This window comes from Cryptomeria japonica, chromosome 3 (genome assembly GCF_030272615.1).
Source record: "Cryptomeria japonica chromosome 3, Sugi_1.0, whole genome shotgun sequence".
NCBI lineage: Eukaryota > Viridiplantae > Streptophyta > Pinopsida > Cupressales > Cupressaceae > Cryptomeria > Cryptomeria japonica.
The window spans coordinates 286263088-286280144 of record NC_081407.1 but is presented as its reverse complement, the minus strand read 5'-3'; the positions used below and the strand labels follow the sequence as shown (position 1 = coordinate 286280144).

The window sequence follows — 17057 nt, the reverse complement described above, 5'->3', positions numbered from 1 at the left end:
GACGACTTGGACCTCCTCCCGCCTCTTGTTCCCTTGTATGGTACTTTGGCTTGTATCATGGACAACTATATTGGGTGTTGGAGCTTGGGTTGATGTTGAAGGTGAGGCAGTTTCCATGGCTCCCTTTTTTGACCTTGTATACTGCAGCATGGACTCACCATTTGTTTGGTTCAAACCACAAAATTCTGCCTCCTGCCAATTGACAAAGGTAGAATCCCCTTGTAAGTGAGCCTGGGGACCAACACTAGGCTGATTAGGGTCATATTGCTAGCCAGAAGTGGTCGGCTCATCTTGCACCACTAAGGTTTGGGCAAATCCTCCATTTTGGCATACACCTTGCTTGTGTGGCTGATTACATGGTTGACACCAATCTTGGTCTTGGGCAAGGTTATTTTGCATTGGAACTATCGCCTTTGAGTTGCTTGCGTTTGTGGGGTTCACACTATTCAAAGGCCTGGCATTGCTCCATTGGTTTTGCCCTTGAGAGGGTGGCCTGCTTTGCTGATAATTTTGACCTTGTGTTTGGTAAGGTCTGTTATACTGAGTTTGCTGTCTTTTAGTGCCACCAATTCATTGCCAAAGTTTTGTAATAGAGCCTTGACCTCATGGAGCTCATTAGAGGACGTAGATGTTGTGGATGGTTGACTTGTAGGTGCCATGGGAATAGGAGCCAAGGTTGGTTGTTGAGTAGGAGCTTCTGGGAAGAGAGGCATTGGAGGCCTTGGAGCTATCTTCCCAGCCTGGATCAAACAATTTTCTACTCTTATGGCTATGTCATATGCACCCGGTAGAGAGGCTCCACCCATCGATTGTACCATGACAGCTATATCGCTGTTGAGAGCTCTAAGATAATACAAGAAGGCATGATTTGGGGATGGCTTCACTAGAGCAGGAATCCTATTCCATGTCCTATGGAATCTAAAGTTGAAGTCTCCCATGAACTCATGGGGTGCCCTCTTGATCGTAGTTAACTGCTCCACAAGTGATAGGTGATCACTTTTGTCTTCAAAATGGTTGCACAATTTCTCCCCCAATTCGTCCCAATTGTGGATGGAGCTAGATGGCAACCCTCTATACCAGCAAGGCTTTGCCTTTCAAGGATGTGGCCAAGAGTTTGACAGCAACATCATCTTGAGTGATGTTATGGACGGAGCAGATGTTTGCAATGTCTTGGATGTGCTCAATGGGTGTAGTAGCTGTTTCACCAGTGAAGTATGGTATACTCTTCAACGTAGCCATTGGTATGTCATTCCATTGAGTCAAAACAAGGGGACTCCCCCCATTGAAGGTAACAAAGACTTGATTTCTTGCCATGTGAAATGATGGTCTATTGATATGAGTGGTGGGAGCCCTTGATAGAAAAGGTCTTGTAAATGGAGGAGTAGAACGAGACTTGGGAGATGGAGTGTTTACAACCTCTACACCCTTGACTGGTGATAATGAAGGTCTTCCTCTCCTTCTTCTAGAGCTTGCAGATGGAAGCTCTATGAATTGGAAACTGCCTTTAGAAGAAGCCCTTGTATGAATTCTGGGCATGAAATCTGCAATCGCCCTCGGGAGCTCGGATGTCCGGAGTGAGGAAGCTCGGGAGTTCAGAACCTGGGGGTTCCGAGTTTCTGGGTCTAAGCACTTTGGAACCTGGGGGTTCCGAGGTCCTAGAGTTATGAACTTTGTGTGAGCACGAACTGGTCCTTGAGCAGAGTCGCCAAGTGCTTGAGAGATGACTGCCTCTAAAGGTCAAAACACTAAGAATAGCACTAATTCCTTAGCATGTGAATTGAATAAGTCCCACCGAGCGTGCCAAAAACTGTTATCACAAAAGCTTGCACCCTTGCTGAGCTATCAACTCAGCAACCTTGTGAAACATGGAAACAACCCTGAAGTGTGGGACCTTGCGCGAGGGGGTTGAATCTCCGGAGAAGGCCGACTTCCTTCTCACTCCAGGTGCAGGGAGAGAACCCCTTACAATGAGGCTTAACAACCATTATATAGAAAAATGGGTTACAATGGTGATCATGACCCCTACATGTCAGTCTGGAAGTGCAGGGAAGTGCATGCACTTGACTTGTACATGCAAGCAACCTAGCCATACCCACAAAGGACAATCCTGAGAAGGTGGATTGACTGACCTTCCAAAGTCAGACATGACACAAGTCACGTAGTATGGCCCTGTACTTCCCTTGATGGAAATCCTACCAAAAACATTAAATGCACCCCTGTGGCTCCACAAAAAAAGTACATAAGTCACCAAAACTGTCGGAGCATTTAAAGCCTTGAGTGTCGATCACGCCATCCGGAAGCGTTGCAAGTCGGAAGTAGGCTTGGAAGACTTCGGAGACTGGACTCTCGAAGAGAGAAAGACAAGCTGGACTCTCAAAGAGAGAAAGACAAGGGAAGGAGCAGGGAACTTCGGAACCTCGGGTTTCGAAGTCCCGGGATAGGAGAAAGGAGGGCTAGGAAAGGAACTTTGGAACCTCGGGGTTCCGAAGTTCCGGAGGAACTAGGGAGAGAAGGCAAAAGGAGAAGGAACCTCGGGGTTCTGGAGTTCCGGGGAACTGCTCAAAGGAACTTCGGAACCTTAGGGTTCCGAAGTTTCGGGATAGAGAGGGAAAGGGTTAAAGAGAGAAGGGGAACTTCGGAGACCGGAGTCACCGTAGTTGGGGAACTTCGAGGACTGGGGTCACCGTAGTTGGACAAGGAACTTGGGAACTTGGGGGTTCCGGAGTTGGACAAAGAGCTTGGGAACCTGGGGGTTCCGGAGTTGGACAAGGAACTTGGGAAGCTGAGGGTTCCGAAGTTGAAGACTAGGGAAGTTCGGAACTTGGGGGTTTCGGAGTTCCGGGGGGCAAAGACTAGGGAACTTCGGAACCTGGGGGTTCTGGAGTTCCGGGATAGAAGGACAAGGAACTTGGGAACCCGGGGGTTCTGGAGTTCCGAGGAGAACAGAAGAAAAGCTAAGGGAAGGAAGGGAACTTCGGAATCTTGGAGTTCCGGAGCAAGAAAGAAAGAGGCTAAGGCAAAGAAACCCGGAACCTTGGGGTTCCGGAGTTCTGGAGAAGAGAAAGAGAGGGCCAAGGAACTTCCAACAAGGCAACACTTCAAACCATGATAATTCCATTGCTTTCTCCTTGATCAACTGGGCAGCGCTGGTCCATGGAACATATCTCTGATCGGTTCTCATTGATGGACCAAGGGTGTCATGAAATGACAACAGTTATATCGAACTATCTGAAGTTTAAATTCTGTGATACATTTGTCATGAAAATTGATTCCAAAAATTCAGAAGTTCATTGCCATTTTGAAATCGAAATGCCCTCTTAGATGGCTTAGTTTTGCCTGAATGTCCTGCTAAGCTCCAGAAAATTGAGAAAAAAATGGAATACTTATATATTTTTTTATTCCACGTGCAGCATCAAAATTCCATGATAAACCTTGAGAAACAAATGATTAATTGAGAGTACCTCAGTCACTTGTCCCTTTGTGGACTTATAAGCAAAATCCACATTTGAGTATGATGGCTAGTAATGTAAAAAACAAAGCTATGCTAAGAAATCACACTAATTTAAAGCATAAATATAAGAATCCTAACGTGGAACGGAGAATGGTATAGGGAAAACAATGCAAACAAGTAGGTACGAGAGGAAATATGGCAAAGAGAAGATGACAACATGAGAAAAGAAAACAGATGCAGTTGTGAAAATTATTGAAATAAAGAATGGGAAAACACAGGTATAGGCAAAAATTGGTATGGGTATAAAGGAAAATTGGAAGGAAAAGGAAACTTAAATGTATGCAAATTAAGGTTCTAGAGAGGAAAGAACAAGGTAGGAGAGGAATAAAGGCAAACAAAATGGTGAAGAAAAAGTTATATGGGTTTGAACTTTGAAGAGGATTGTTATGGGATATGAAAATGAGAAAAGGATTTTGGCCAAATTTAAAATGATTGGAAGAGGATAATAAAAATTCGGGTTTCAAGAGGAGAAAGTGTTAGAGTAAAGTAATTAATTAACTTTACTCTCCTCTTAAGATTTCTCTTTATGCATACATTAGTCATTTAATAATTAATATTTAATTATTAAATGCACACACCTAAGGGTTAGGTTTTCCTTTTGGTGTTGATCTCCTTTATAAGGATTGATCTCTTGTATTATTCATTCTTCTTGATTCATTTTTCTCTGATAATACATCTTTTCTCTTTGTCAGAGCCAAAACCCTTGTATTCGTTCTCTCTTTCTTTGTGACAGGTTTCTTGCATGCAGGTTTGCTTTTGGCTTCTGTGGATTTGTATTTCTCAAATCCTACATGGTATCAGAGCCAGATCTGCTGCAGCTTGTTCAGACTTTTGAAAGATTTTGAGATCCAGGTTTTGGTTGCATCAGATCTGTGTTTGTCTTCTATTTTTTATTTTGGAATAGGGGGGTATTTTTTTTTCGGTGCACTTTGAGCCCAAACGGACCTCACCGTTGAGCTCGTAGCGCCCAAAAACCCCTATTTCCATATAAAATTCGTCCGATTTGGACACAGTTGCTCCAGAAGGCAAATTTTTTTATGCCCCAAGGCCGTACGGACCTAGGGCACGCAGAATGAGGTGAAAATTCCAAAAAAAAATAAAATTAAAAAACGCAGTTTTTTTAATAAAAAAGGCGCAGCCAGCTTTACAGCTGCGCGCCACCGGTGCGCAGCTCGGTGGCCACCGCCGCCGGCGGTAACCCGCCCACGCGCCGCCCGCCGACTGCGCGCCGCCCGCCACCCGCGCCCAGCCCGCGCCCCGCCCACGCGCCGCCAGTCCGCCGCCGCCGCCACAGCGCCACCAAACCCCTGCGCTAGCCCCTGGTCGCCCAGCGGACCAGGGGCCATTTTTTTAAGCCCCTGAGGGCTAGCAGGGCCATTTGGGTCTTTTTGGAGCTGTTTTACCAAATCGGGCATAACTTGGGCGTCCGATCTCCGTTTTTCGAAAACGAATAGGCGCTGGAAAGCTGACTCTGAGCCCGTTCTAATGGTGTAGGAAATTTTTCAAATTTCTCCAGTTTGATTGCATTTTTTCGCAGTCAAAGTCCGAAGAGCCTTTTTGCACTCCGAGGGGCATAACTTGCTCGTTTTTGCTCCGTTTTTCAAAAGCGAATAGGCGTCGGAAAGGTGGTTCTGTGCTCTTTCTAGATATACAGTCTATTTCATCATTGATTTCTTCAGGTGCTCAAAATTTTGTCTCAACCCGTTACTGCTTTCTATCATTTTCTGGCTTTCAGTTTGTATTGGGGATTAGTTTTTTGCATTGTGGGGGGGTGTTTTCTCTTGCTTTCTGTTATTTACATCAGAAAACCAGAATATACAAACACCAATACAAAACAATCAAACCCCTTCTGCATCTTCTGTCTAGTTTTGAAAGACCACTTAATAATAATTAAAACATTCAGAGCAGTTGAGGCACAGTTCACAGGATGGTCGACAAGCCTATTGACTCTCTCACACCGCACAATTACCACACTTGGAAGGGTCGCATGATGACTCTTCTCCAGTCTAGAGGGTTATGGTCCTGTTTGGATGAGATTCAACCTCAGTTGACACGTCCCTTTGAGGTTATGCAGCACAAGAACAATATGGATCAGGCTATGGGATTGATGGCTTTACACATTTCCGACAGTCTCCAGTTTCATCTTGAGGGTTGTCTCACTCCTCGAGCCATTTGGACGAAGTTTGAAGGACTTTTTGGTACTGTCAACGAGTTTAGAGCTTTGCAGCTTGAGGCAGAGTTAACTTCCTTGGTACCTGATTCGTTTCCCTCTATTGAGGACTTTCTGATGAAGTTCAAACAACAAAGATCTATCTTGCAGGGTTGTGGTAAGACTAAGACTGATACAGAGTGCATTTTCCTGATCCTCTCCAAGCTTCGGGGTCCATTTCAGATCTTCTCTTCGACCTTCTATTCCACCATGGATGCCTTGGGTGCTCGACATGTCATGCCTTCTTTTGAGGTCTTTTGTGATCGTCTGACTCGTGAGCAAGCTAAGCTTAAGCAGTTGGATTCACTTTCAGGTTCACAGAACCAAGCATTGGTAGCCCAGTCCTCCAAAGGGAAACAGAAGCAGAAACCGAAGCCTAAGAAAGATTCAGAGGCTAGTGAGAATCCCTCCAAGCCACCACCTAAGTTTGATTCAAAACAACAGTCCAATTCTAAACAGGGCAAATCTTCAAAGTCTGGTGAGTCTTCCTCCAAGACTAAGAAGAAATCAGGTGATCCTTGCAGTTTTTGTGGCAAGGAAGGACATCCCGTTTCCAGGTGTTGGAAACGTTTAGAGGCTTTGGAGGAAGCCATGCAGCAGCATCATATCAGTGCACCTCAGCCTCCTTTACAGCCCACAGGGAAAGGTCATGCTCTTTCTGCACGAGCATTGTCCTCCGCATCCACTTGGATTCTAGATTTTGGTGCTTCTCACCATATGACACACACAGAGGATTTGGTCACCGCTCTTGCCCCTACCGGCACTAGACATATTGCAGTTGGTGACTCAGCACAACTTTTCGTTCAGGGTTCTGGTACTGTTTCATTGGATGGTGGTTGTCTTCAGGATGTGCTTTTGGTTCCTGACATTTCGACAAACCTTCTATCCGTTTATCAGATTTGCCACTCTGGCTCTGGTAAGACAGTTGAGTTCTCACCTCATGATGTGGTTATTCGAGATCTTCATGATCCTGACTTGGTTGTGGCTACTGGGAGTGTGGATTCTACATCTCACTTATATAGTTTTGATGGCTTTGAGAGTTCAGACACTGTTGGTTCCTCTCTTATAGCACATGCAGATTCAGTGAGTAGGCTTTGGCATGAGCATTTTGGCCATGTCAATTACAGATATCTACAGCATATGAGTACACAGGCACTTGTGATTGGGCTTCCACAGATTTCTTGTATGGATGGTGTATGTCGTGGTTGTGTCCTTGGCAAACATCATCGAGATCCTTTTCCTAAGGGTTGAGCCTCTCGTGCTAGGGCAGCTCTAGAGTTGGTACACAGTGATCTTATGTCCTTTCCTACTCCTTTTTCAGGTGCCCGTTATGTGCTCACTTTTATTGATGACTTCTCCAGACGTACATGGGTGTACTTTCTTAAGTACAAGTCTGATGTCTTTGACTCATTCAGGATTTTTAAGACATTTGTGGAGAAGCAATCTGGACTTTCTATCAGGAGGATACGCACAGATAATGGGGGGGAGTATGTAAATTAGGCTTTCAGAGATTTTTGCACTGAGCATGGTTTACAGCATCAGTTTACAGTTCCTTACACCCCTCAGCAGAATGGTGTTGCTGAGAGAAAGAACAGAACCTTACGGGAGATGGCAAATTGTATGATATAGTCTCGAGCTATGAGTTCTTCATTTTGGGCTGAGGCAGTCAATTGTGCCAATTATATTCAGAATCGGATGCCTCATAAGGCATTTCGACATATGACTCCTGAGGAGGCTTGGACCCATGTCAAGCCTGATGTTTCTACATTCCGAGTTTTTGGTAGTGAGGCTTGGGCATTTATTCCTGATGCTCAGCGAAACGCCATGGAGAGGAAGAGTCGACCACTCATATTTGTTGGCTACTGTGAGGATGTTAAGGCATACAGGTTGTTTGATCCTGATTCCAGAGAGGTCCTGTTTCGGCGGGATGTCCAGTTTGATGAGTGCTATCCTCAAATGGATTCTCCATCCCCAGCTTCTCCCTCATTGCCTACTCCTTCCTCTTCATCTCTTGAGGATTACTTATCTCTTGAGGATGATGTAGATGATGATCCACCATCTCCACCACCACCAGTTGCTCCATCTTTGCCGAAGTGGGCCCGTGATACAGTTGATGCAGCTGGTTCTTTGGTAGGTGATCCTTCAGATACTCGTCGCACTCCTGCTCAGACATCTGGTTCTAGTCTTTTGAGTCATGCCCTTTCAGATGATCCTCAAAAGTTTTCAGAGGCGACAGGACACCTTGAGTGGGATAGGGCCATGGATGAGGAGTATTCTTCTTTGATGAAGAATCATACTTGGGATCTTTGTCCTCTTCCTAAGGGAAGAAAGTTGGTTCGGTGCAAGTGGGTGTATCGTACCAAGTATGCTGCAGATGGTTCTATTGATAAGTATAAGGCCCGTCTTGTTGCGAAGGGGTTTTCTCAGGTAGAGGGTATTGACTACTCTGAGACCTTTGCTCCTGTCGCCAAGATGAATTCTATCCGCCTGGTACTTTCACTTGCAGCTTCACAGGGATGGACAGTGTTTCAGATGGATGTGAAGAGTGCCTTCTTGCATGCAGATCTACATGAGGAGATCTATATGGAGCAGCCTCAGGGTTTTGTGCAGGACACTTCTTTGGTTTGCAGACTTCGACGTTCATTGTATGGTCTCAAACAAGCCCCTCGGGCTTGGTATGAGAAGATGGACTCCTTTTTGCTTTCCTCTCACTTCACACGCTGTCATTCCGATCACACAGTGTATATTCAGCGTCAGGAGGGTGATCTTTTGATTCTTGTGCTATATGTAGATGATTTTATCATTACAGGTAGCTCATCCTCCATGATTCAGAGTGTTCAGAGAGCTTTGATGGAGCAGTTTGAGATGACCGATCTTGGTCTCTTGCACTTCTTTCTGGGTCTACAGGTTATTCAGTCTTCGGATGGGATTTCCATATTTCAGGAGAAGTATGCTCTTGATATGCTTCACCGATTTGGCATGCTTGATTGCAAGTCTGCCCCCACTCCATTTCAGTCAGGTGTTGTTTTGTCTTCCACTTGCTCTACTCCTTCAGTAGACCCCACTTTATACAGGCAGTTGGTTGGCAGTTTGTTGTACTTGACACATTCTCGTCCTGATCTTTCCTTTGCGGTTGGACTTGTCTCTCGGTTCTCCCATGATCCTCATGAGAGCCATTGGCAAGCAGCCAAACGTATTTTGAGGTACATTCGGGGCACCACACATTATGGCATTCACTACACTTCAGGATCCCCTCACATCATTGGCTTCACTGACTCCGATTGGGCTGGTGATGTCAATGATTGGAAGTCTACTTCTGGCTTCGTTTTTTGCCTTGGTTCTGGTCCTATTACATGGTCTTGCAAGAAGCAGTCTGCTATTGCATTATCATCTACAGAGGCTGAGTACCGTGCAGCAGTGTTAGCCAATCAGGAGGTTTTATGGCTTTGGCAGTCGATGACAGAGTTTGGGTTTCCTCCAGATTGTCCCACTACTCTTTGGTGTGATAATCAGAGTGCCATTCATATTTCTCTCAACCCAGTGGAGCATCAGCGGACAAAGCACATTGAAATCCACATGCACTTCATCAGACAGTTGATTCAGGATGGTTCCCTCATCTTGGAGTATATTCCTACAGAGGAGCAGGTTGCAGACATCTTCACTAAACCTTTGGCATCTCTGCGCTATCTTCAGTTGCGCTCCATGCTTGGGGTGAAGGAAGTTGTCCTTGGGGGGTCTCAGTGAGGCCTTCCTTCCTTCATGTTTTCTTTTCAGCATGTTTCTGTATCTCTTTTTGGAGAGGAGTTTTTTCCCACTGGGTTTTCTCCTTTACTCCGCTTTATAGAGATTCTCTTGTATTAGGGTACCTGATCAGGCCTTGTTGCCGGGACCCTCTTTTGCATTGTAGTTCCTTTGCTTTCTTTTGCATTGTTTGTAGCTGCATTGTAGCTCATCTTAAGGGGGGGTGTTAGAGTAAAGTAATTAATTAACTTTACTCTCCTCTTAAGATTTCTCTTTATGCATACATTAGTCATTTAATAATTAATATTTAATTATTAAATGCACACACCTTAGGGTTAGGTTTTCCTTTTGGTGTTGATCTCCTTTATAAGGATTGATCTCTTGTATTATTCATTCTTCTTGATTCATTTTTCTCTGATAATACATCTTTTCTCTTTGTCAGAGCCAAAACCCTTGTATTTGTTCTCTCTCTTTCTCTGTGACAGGTTTCTTGCATGCAGGTTTGCTTTTGGGTTCTGTGGATTTGTATTTCTCAAATCCTACAGAAAGAGTGCATGAGAGAAGGAAAAAATAATCAAATGGATTCCAAATGTAACAAATTTGGTATGGATGGAAAGAGGAGTAAAAATCAGAAAAAAATTAGATCTAAAAATGAATTGAAGGTGGTAATGAAAATGGGAAAAATAAGTTTTTGAGAGGAAAAAATGAATGTAAGAGATGGGAAATGGATTCTAATTTCAAAAAATCTGATAGAGGAATGGAATGGGAATGAGGATTAGTAACTATTAAAAGGGATTCAGTAAAAAAAATTGAAGAGGTGGAAGACCAGGGATAAAATGAGTTTGTAAAAGAGATTGAAAGGAAAATAGAAGGGCAATGGGATGAGAAAAGAAAGATGGATTCACCATAATTGTTTCAAAGCTCCAATGGGCTAATAAAATAGAATTCAGCTCCAAAAAGATCAATCCACCAATGCTCCAAATGTTTCAAAATTACTTCAAGTGGCTACCACAAGAAGAAAATGATAGAGTTGTATGCTCATGTGTATTGAAATTAGAGAGATCAGGGGTCCTTTTATAGATATTTACAGTGAAGATGGGACGAGAAGAACATTTTAATATTTTAATAGAAAGAGATAAAAAAGTAAAATTATTATGTCAAGAGTGTAACCTTTGTTGGTAGCAGAAGGAGAAGCATTTAATGTTATGATTGTTAAAAAAAAATTGAAAGAGAAACTATTTAAAACCAACATATAAAATCATAATAGCAGATATAATAAAGATATTCGTTCCTGTTTATTACGCAAAGTTACCAAGGTCACTTTTTGTATGTAGTAGTAAAAGATAAAATTCAGTTTTTACGTACACAGAACCCAAATTAGCATTTACATTTTTCTGTAATGTGAGAGATCAATTATATTAGCAAATTCTCTATAATAGCCACTGTTTTTGTTAAATGTACATGATGTTTCTAATGGATTAGCTCACTTTTGGAATTACTTTACTTAAATATTCTGTGCATTGGTGGGTTATTCTTTCCCATGTTTAGAATCAAGTTTAAATTTTCTGGTTTGGTGCATTTTTTTGCAGGTTGAGATAAACATTCACCAATTTTTCAAGGGCTATTTAGAGGGGCGGATGCACAGGAATCAGTGGCCTGAAATGTTGAAGCTGAAGGATTGGCCTCCTTCAAATTACTTTGAAGAGCGTCTACCCCGACATGGTGCTGAATTTATTAGTGCTTTACCTTTCCAGGAGTACACCCATCCTAAATGTGGCATTCTTAATCTTGCCACAAAACTTCCTAGTGACTTCCTGAAACCTGATCTGGGACCGAAAACATATATAGCTTATGGTACCCAGTATGAACTTGGTAGAGGGGACTCAGTTACTAAGTTACACTGTGACATTTCTGATGCGGTAAGTAGCTTTTTCTTGACCTGCTACACATACACATACCTTTTTATAATTGCTGTTCAAAGACTTGATAATAACTGCAAACCTCTTTGTCCGTGTTACTGTAAAAATTAGAGATTTTGTAATCAAATTGTGATGCTTTAACTGTCTGTTCTCTTTGCTATCTTTTGCAATCAAATTTATATATGATATATGTTATTTGGGGATACTGTTTTATCCCAAAATAAAAAGAGATTATACTCTAGTTAATTTATGTTTATTTCTGTTTTCCTATGCAGCTTCCAACTGGACAAACATTAACCATAACTAATAAATTCATCTTTTGTCTGTTCCCTTTGCTGTCTTTTGCAAACATTTTGATTTATGATGTATGGTATTTGGTGATGCTCTTTTATTCCAAAATAAAAATAGATGTGTACTCTTGTCAATTTAGGTTTAATTCAGCTTCTGTCTGTTCACTTTGCTGCCAATTTAGGCCATGATCTCTTAACTTGCTTGACTCCTGAAATGTATGACTCCAAATTCTAATGTTTTTAAATACCTTCGTTACTGACATATTTACCAACGATGGTTGTTACCTATAAATATGAGCTTTAAAATTTATAATGTATTATTTGTATTTTGACTGATAAAAATAGACAAAATGAATGTTGCGATAGTGTCTGAAGTTAATGTTGCAGACTCAGCAAATATTGGTTAATTAACATCAGGTTGATCTGAAATTTTATTCTACTTATTCTTACCTTTATTGTAAGACTGTTTTGACTGTTTTGTTATGTTTTGCTTCATTCAGACCTCTTATAGTTTATAGTGTTTCCAATATAATATTACAATATGGGGTAATTTAGGGAAGTGTCAGCAACAACATATGAATTGTAGAAAAAATGACCTTTAATGTCCTTTTGCATCACACACATCCATTAATCTCTTTCCCCTGTTTTAATGAACTCTCATGGAATACAAATCTCAATATTGACATGATAAATCAGGTTTAATAGCTATTTGTTTAATCCCGAATGCAATCTTGGGTTGTGTTTGTAACATTGTCTTCTGGAATAGGGTTTATTTTCCTTATGACAAGTCCCATGAAAGCAGGCATTTTTTGGGGCCACTGCTTTTATTTCTACTAGTTTTTTCCTTTTGTGGTCTTGTTTCTGCATTTTCTGTATAAGCTCATGTTCTTTGATTTCATTAGGTACAACAAAAGTGCACTTACATGAGAAGTTGTCTCTGTTGTTGACATATTTATATGTTTTGTACACGTTTGCATCAGGTGAATGTATTGACACATATTGCTGACGTCAAGTTCTCAAAAGAGCAAGTTCTCAAAATAGAGAAATTACAAAAGAAATACAGAGAAATGGATTTAAATGAACTACATGGAAATTCAAAGGGAGTAGACAAATCTGCTCATGTGAAAAAGAGAGGAAAGCTAGGTAATATTGAATTGGCGGATGACGAAAATGGGCCCAAGATGACTGGAGAGTTCAACTGTGAACTTCAAGAACAGGATCTGAAAATGAATGAAAATAAACCAGATATTTCAGGAAATCCCGAAAATTGTGATGTTAAGTGGAGAGAAGCTGAAACGAAGCCCTCAAGTGAATTCAAGATTTCTGATAAAGATGATAATTCTCTCAATTATGGAGGTGCTCTTTGGGATATTTTTCGTAGAGATGATGTACCCAAATTAGAGGCTTATCTCAAAAAGCATTCAAAGGAATTCAGACACATTCTGGCTGCTCCTGTCCAGTCTGTACGTTTTGGAAAAACTAGGATTTTGTTGTGTTTTTCTTGAGAATTATTTTTCAATTCAGTAATTTTTTTCCCATTTGCTTGTCTGATTTAATATGTTATCTTTACTCTGAAATACTGTGCCCCAGGTCACTCATACCATTCACGATCAGACACTTTACTTGGATGAAGAGCATAAAAGGAAATTGAAGGAAGAATTTCGTAAGAATCCAAAATATGTGTATTTCTCTTATTAGTGTTTGAGTTGAGAAAATGTGACTCTTACAAGTGACTTTTTCTGCATTGCAGAGGTAGAGCCATGGACGTTTGAACAACAGCTTGGGGAGGCAGTATTTATTCCAGCTGGATGCCCCCATCAAGTTCGAAATCTAAAGGTACATTTATCTATGGCGAGGAAATGTAATTGTTTTCATTTCAAGTAGGAAGTTAAAATTTTAAACACTGTATTTAATGTGGTGCAATTTATCAGAGACAAAGTAATTCATTAATTCTTTGTACGGTTGGCAGAGAAGTTTGCAACTCAAGGCTTATTCTGCAAGTATTTCAATAGGCAGTGCTAAGCAATCTAACAACATGTTGCTTGATCTGATTTTCAATTTTCAATCATCCTATTTAGTTATCAGCATAATTTGATGTCCCTTCATTTTATGGCATGATGAGCCAATGCTAAATGCAGTCTCATGCGCGTTAAACAAATCAGTAGTAAAAATAAATTTTATAGAACTCAATGAGAATAGCATTTTGACACGGTCATTTATCATTCAAGGTCATGACTTGTAGAAATTCATAGATTATCTTTGGAAACAGTTTCTACCAAGACATCAACAATAAGCCAAGGTAAATCCCTTTCAATTTCCTTTTTTCCAAAAATGTTAATGAAATCTTCATTAATTTCCTTTCAATGGATTCTAATATCCTTTTGTTGGCGACATTCAAATTCTAAATGGAACTCATCGTGACTTATATGTGCACCTTCTTCTTTAGACAAATGAATTTCATTATTCCTCTGTCAAGTGACATTCAAATTCTAAATTGAACTCCTCATGACTTATGTGTGCACCTTCTCCTTTGAACAACTTTTGATTGAACTTGGACCAACAAGAGTTCAAGAAGCAATGTGGAAAAGGTTCACATGATCCCAAATGACCAAATAAAAATGATTTCTTAATAAAAAATATCTTTATTTCTTTAATTAATAAGTCAAGTAAATAAATAAATCTACATATTGTTTCTTACTTGTGAATACTTTATAAAATTTATAGAATTCAATGAGAATAGCATTTTGACTTGGTCCTTTATCGTTCAAGGTTATGCCTTGTAGCATTTCATGTGTTATCTTTGAAAATACTTTCTAAAAAGGCATCAACAATAAGCTGAAGTAGCTCTATGATGCTATATTCTGTTGAATTTTCTTTTTTCAAAAATGTCAATTAAATTTTTATGGAAGTATGAGACATTGGGTGTTGTCAAGGGTTAAGTTCATTGTATTAGTTGTCAGCTTCTTATGATAGGAAGAATTAATAGATTAAAATATTATCTTGTTAAAAGACTTTGACATGATGTGAAGGTGTGCCCTAAAGAAATTACAAGAGAAATGGATTCCCTAGTTACCAGTTGCGAAATTAAAAAAATGGAAAAGCAAAGGACAAAGGAAGCAAAGGCAGTGATGATAAACGTTGGTCTCTATTTATCTAGGATAGATTTGTTCCTTAATGTAACTATGGTTTCTATAATTTGTATAGCAGGAAGTTTCTTTTGTTTTGACTTTAGAATTGCTGTTTTTGTGCAATCTATGTTTCATTTTATTTACAGACATAATGGATGTGGATGGTCAAAAATCTTTTTGATGTTTTTGGGTAGAACAGATTTGATCATGATTCTATTATATGTTGCAAAGTGCTGTAGCTATTAACATATGTGTCTTGTTGCTTTTGTTGTTTGCAGTCCTGTATAAAAGTTGCTCTTGATTTTGTCTCTCCTGAAAATGTGCATGAATGCATTCGATTGACTGAAGAGTTTCGGTTGCTTCCAAAAAGCCACAGGGCCAAGGAAGACAAGTTAGAGGTGTTGTTTTAAGTATATGATTGGTTTTAGGATGCAAGTTTTTTCTTTTATTTCAAATTTTTTGTAATAAAGTAAATAGATCTTAATAAATTTGTCTTATTTTGGACAGGTTAAAAAGATGATTCTCCATGCAGTAAACTCTTCTGTGACAGACCTCAACGATTTGATGAGGTGAAGAAACATTGCTTGGTTTTTTTCCTGGACGGCTTGAGTTTTAAATTTTGGTTACTTTATTCTTTGGCACACTTTTTATTGAGTTGCACTGATTTTCCATTGCCCTTTTCTTATTTCAGGGAAATGAAAGATGATGAATTAGAGGCAACACCCTTTGTTTCAGAAAATACAGATATACCTTTTTCAAAAACTGAGAGGTTAACAGCTTCTATTTCAGAGAATGAACATGGAAATGTTGAATCAACTCCTGATGTTTCTGAAAATGAATTTGGGACAAAAATTGAGCAGTTAATCCCTCCTATTTCAGAAAATGAATATGAGAATGTAAACGAGTCAAGTTCACCTGTCTCTGAAAATGAATATGACAACTTCTATTTCAGAGAATGAACATGGAAATGTTGAATCAACTCCTCAAGTTTCTGAAAATGAATTTGGGACAAAAATTGAGCAGTTAATCCCTCCTATTTCAGAAAATGAATATGAGAATGCAAATGAGTCAAGTTCACCTGTCTCTGAAAATCAATATGACAACTTGTTCAGAAAATGATAATGTGGAGTGAACCCATGCTATTGAAGAAAATGGAAATCAATATGTGGAGAAATGCTTTTTGGAATGGAATCAAAATGACAAAGTGGAGTTGTGTTCTGCGAAGTCAAAATCAAGAAATGTCAGTGGAGTTGACTTCTGTTTTGGGAAGTCAAAATCAAGAAAATGTCTTTGGAATGGAATCAAAATGATATAGTGGAGTTGACCTTTGTTCTGCGAAGTCAAAATAAAGAAATGTTAGTGGAGTTTACCTCTGTTTTGAGAAGTCGAAATCAAGAAAATGGAAATCAATATGTGGAAACAATGGCTTTTGGAATGGAATCAAAATGACAAAATGCAGTTGACCTCTATTCTGGGAAGTGTAAAATCAAGAAATGTTTTACAGCTGGGGCTGTCCCTATTGCTACTGTTTTATTTGTATCTCTGTATTTTTTTAATTCTCTTATTATAATAAAAAAAAGAAATGTTATTTAGTTGTATGAGGATGGTGGTATGGGGTCGAGTTTGTGGTTTTTAATTTCTATTCTTTTGCAACATTGAGCCAAAGGTAACGATTAACAACGTAACATAATGTATACAATGCGAACATGAGACTTAATAATTTGTGAAGGTTTCAAATGATGGTTGATGAAATGAGTTTCTTATTACTAGACAATGACATGAGACTTCTGTAGTTGTGTAGTTGTGGAAGTGAATTCGACTGATAGACAATTGAGTTTTAGATTCTAAACTATTAATCTAGTTTCAAATTTACTTATAGCAAATAATTAAACTATGATAAAAATGTATGATATTAAGAGGTATGAATAAACAATCCATAAGTCAATAAATTAAGCTAAGTTCAAAGGTGATACTTAGCTATTAATTTGGATTGGGAAAGTGTTGTTATAGATGGTGGGGATCAATTTAGAAATGAACATAAAAATAGAGTCTTGTTGAATGAATGCCTCGTAGTCTATAAATTAACTGTATTTTACTTTAGTTCAAATCTATGCTTGTAGAAATGAACATAATGCACACAAAATTGTTAGAAAAATTTCAGCCATGTATGTCAATTTTCACATAATTTAAATAGAAAAATCTATGCAAACAATTATTCAAAATCTATATGTAAAAGAATAGACAACATACCATCAAAAA

The 17057-nt window shown here is 39.7% G+C and overlaps 1 protein-coding gene across 2 annotated transcripts in view; it reads left to right on the top strand.

The window, feature by feature from the left end:
- The window catches only part of LOC131068519 (lysine-specific demethylase JMJ27-like), a 31765-nt gene extending 15369 nt beyond the window's left edge, over nucleotides 1–16396 (top strand). For both annotated transcript variants that reach the window (XM_059218236.1, XM_059218235.1), the window contains exons 7-13: nucleotides 11051–11380; nucleotides 12651–13133; nucleotides 13261–13333; nucleotides 13421–13506; nucleotides 15077–15196; nucleotides 15306–15367; nucleotides 15490–16396. In XM_059218236.1, coding sequence (XP_059074219.1) covers nucleotides 11051–11380; nucleotides 12651–13133; nucleotides 13261–13333; nucleotides 13421–13506; nucleotides 15077–15196; nucleotides 15306–15367; nucleotides 15490–15757 — 1422 coding nt within the window. In that variant the 3' untranslated portion in view covers nucleotides 15758–16396. The remainder of the gene's footprint in view (nucleotides 1–11050; nucleotides 11381–12650; nucleotides 13134–13260; nucleotides 13334–13420; nucleotides 13507–15076; nucleotides 15197–15305; nucleotides 15368–15489) is intronic.
- Nucleotides 16397–17057: the final 661 nt, after the last annotated feature.